General features: G+C 43.9%; 1 protein-coding gene across 1 annotated transcript; it reads left to right on the top strand.

Annotated features, from left to right (window-relative positions):
• The first annotated feature begins 273 nt into the window (after positions 1 to 273).
• On the top strand, positions 274 to 1020 carry LOC134577266 (transcription factor HES-5-like). The gene is made up of 3 exons (XM_063435962.1): positions 274 to 342; positions 508 to 682; positions 797 to 1020. Exons 1-3 carry the CDS (start codon positions 274 to 276, stop codon positions 1018 to 1020), a joined length of 468 nt encoding a protein of 155 aa, XP_063292032.1.
• Positions 1021 to 1523: the final 503 nt, after the last annotated feature.

Genomic DNA, 1523 nt, shown 5'->3' with positions numbered 1-1523 from the left:
CAGCTCTTTCCCACACTCCAGCTTTATGCCACAGATTACCCCCCTGCTTCCTCCTCTATTCACAGCACCAGATGCCCTATTAATGGACACACTCCTATTGTCCCTGCAGGGGCTGTGATTGGCTGCTGAGTGTGGGAACCTGTGCTCAGTCTGGTCCTCACATATCATTATACAGAGAGAGCAGTATATAGAGGGCCTGCCTGCCTCACTAGCTGCATATCACTGGATCACATAGCAGACAGGACTCCAGCTCTCACCCACTGACTGGACAGCATGGCCCCTTCTATTCCTAGCATGGTGCCGGCTGATGGCAATGGGCACAGTGCACAAGGGATGAGGAAGGTAAGCCCTGATCAATGGCTGATACTGGGCCCCGGGTGGGAAGGGGGGATTTTGCAGAAAAAAATAACTTTATTCATTGATTGTTCATATTACTTAGTTAGACATTTTACCATGCCAGATAAAGCTGTATTTATACTAATGTAATGTGTTTGTTCCTTTCTCCAGCTCAGGAAGCCAGTGATTGAGAAGATGAGAAGAGATCGGATTAACAGCAGCATTGAGCAGCTCAGGATGTTACTGGAGAAAGAGTTTCACAAACAGCATCTTCCATCCAAACCAGAGAAAGCGGATATTCTGGAGATGACAGTGACCTTATTGCAGCAGCACCTGGCTGGGAAAAGTAAGTATCCTGACCTGTGTGTCTTTCACATCAGGAGAAATGATCATCTGTCACTGAGACTCAAACACTAAATGAAATGTCATTCTAATAATGGTCTTCTCTTCTCCCCTTTAGCTGCTCCATCATCCAGCCAGAGCTACACAGAAGGTTACTCCAAGTGTCTCCAGGTCTCTGAGGGCTTCCTATCCCAGCACAGACAGACAGAGGCCCAGGTGAAGCTGCTGCAGAACATCCATTGGACACAAACTCTTCCAGAAGGGGAATTATCTTCTAAAGTTACTTTTAGCCAGACCACAAGCAAACACAAAGCCAGCAAAGCCATCTGGAGACCCTGGTAGTTACTCTATGGACTGAACTGGAACTAGAAGCCTGTATTCTATTTAATAGTATGGAAATGGCAGCCCATATCACCATGTGCCTGTCCTCCTCATATGGACAATATGCTACTGGTGGCTTGTAATAAATATGTATTTGTTAAGGATGATTGGATAGAATATGTAATATTCTACATGGCTAGTGTTTTATCATATAATGATAGTGTACGCATGTTACTAATGCTATTAGCCAAGTATGTTTTATATTAAAACAACAGCTCAGGCCAGGAATTACTGCAATCTTACATGAAATGATTGGAGTCATTGGATCAGGGCTGTACTAGATTGTTAACAATGTTATTAGTTTCCTTCTATGAAGGTTGTTTATTGCAGTGTGTAATAATATTATTACCATGTAATTCTAGGTACAGTGTTACTAGCTGAGTAGGGGGAGATGGGGATGTTTGACCAGTAAGCGCCATATTATGGTGACTGGGACACAGTTCTATAATGTTTCCTACCCTGGG

This window comes from Pelobates fuscus, chromosome 11, assembly GCF_036172605.1.
Source record: "Pelobates fuscus isolate aPelFus1 chromosome 11, aPelFus1.pri, whole genome shotgun sequence".
Taxonomy (NCBI): domain Eukaryota; kingdom Metazoa; phylum Chordata; class Amphibia; order Anura; family Pelobatidae; genus Pelobates; species Pelobates fuscus.
Note: the sequence above shows the minus strand (reverse complement) of the source record. Positions and strands in the feature narration are given on the sequence as shown.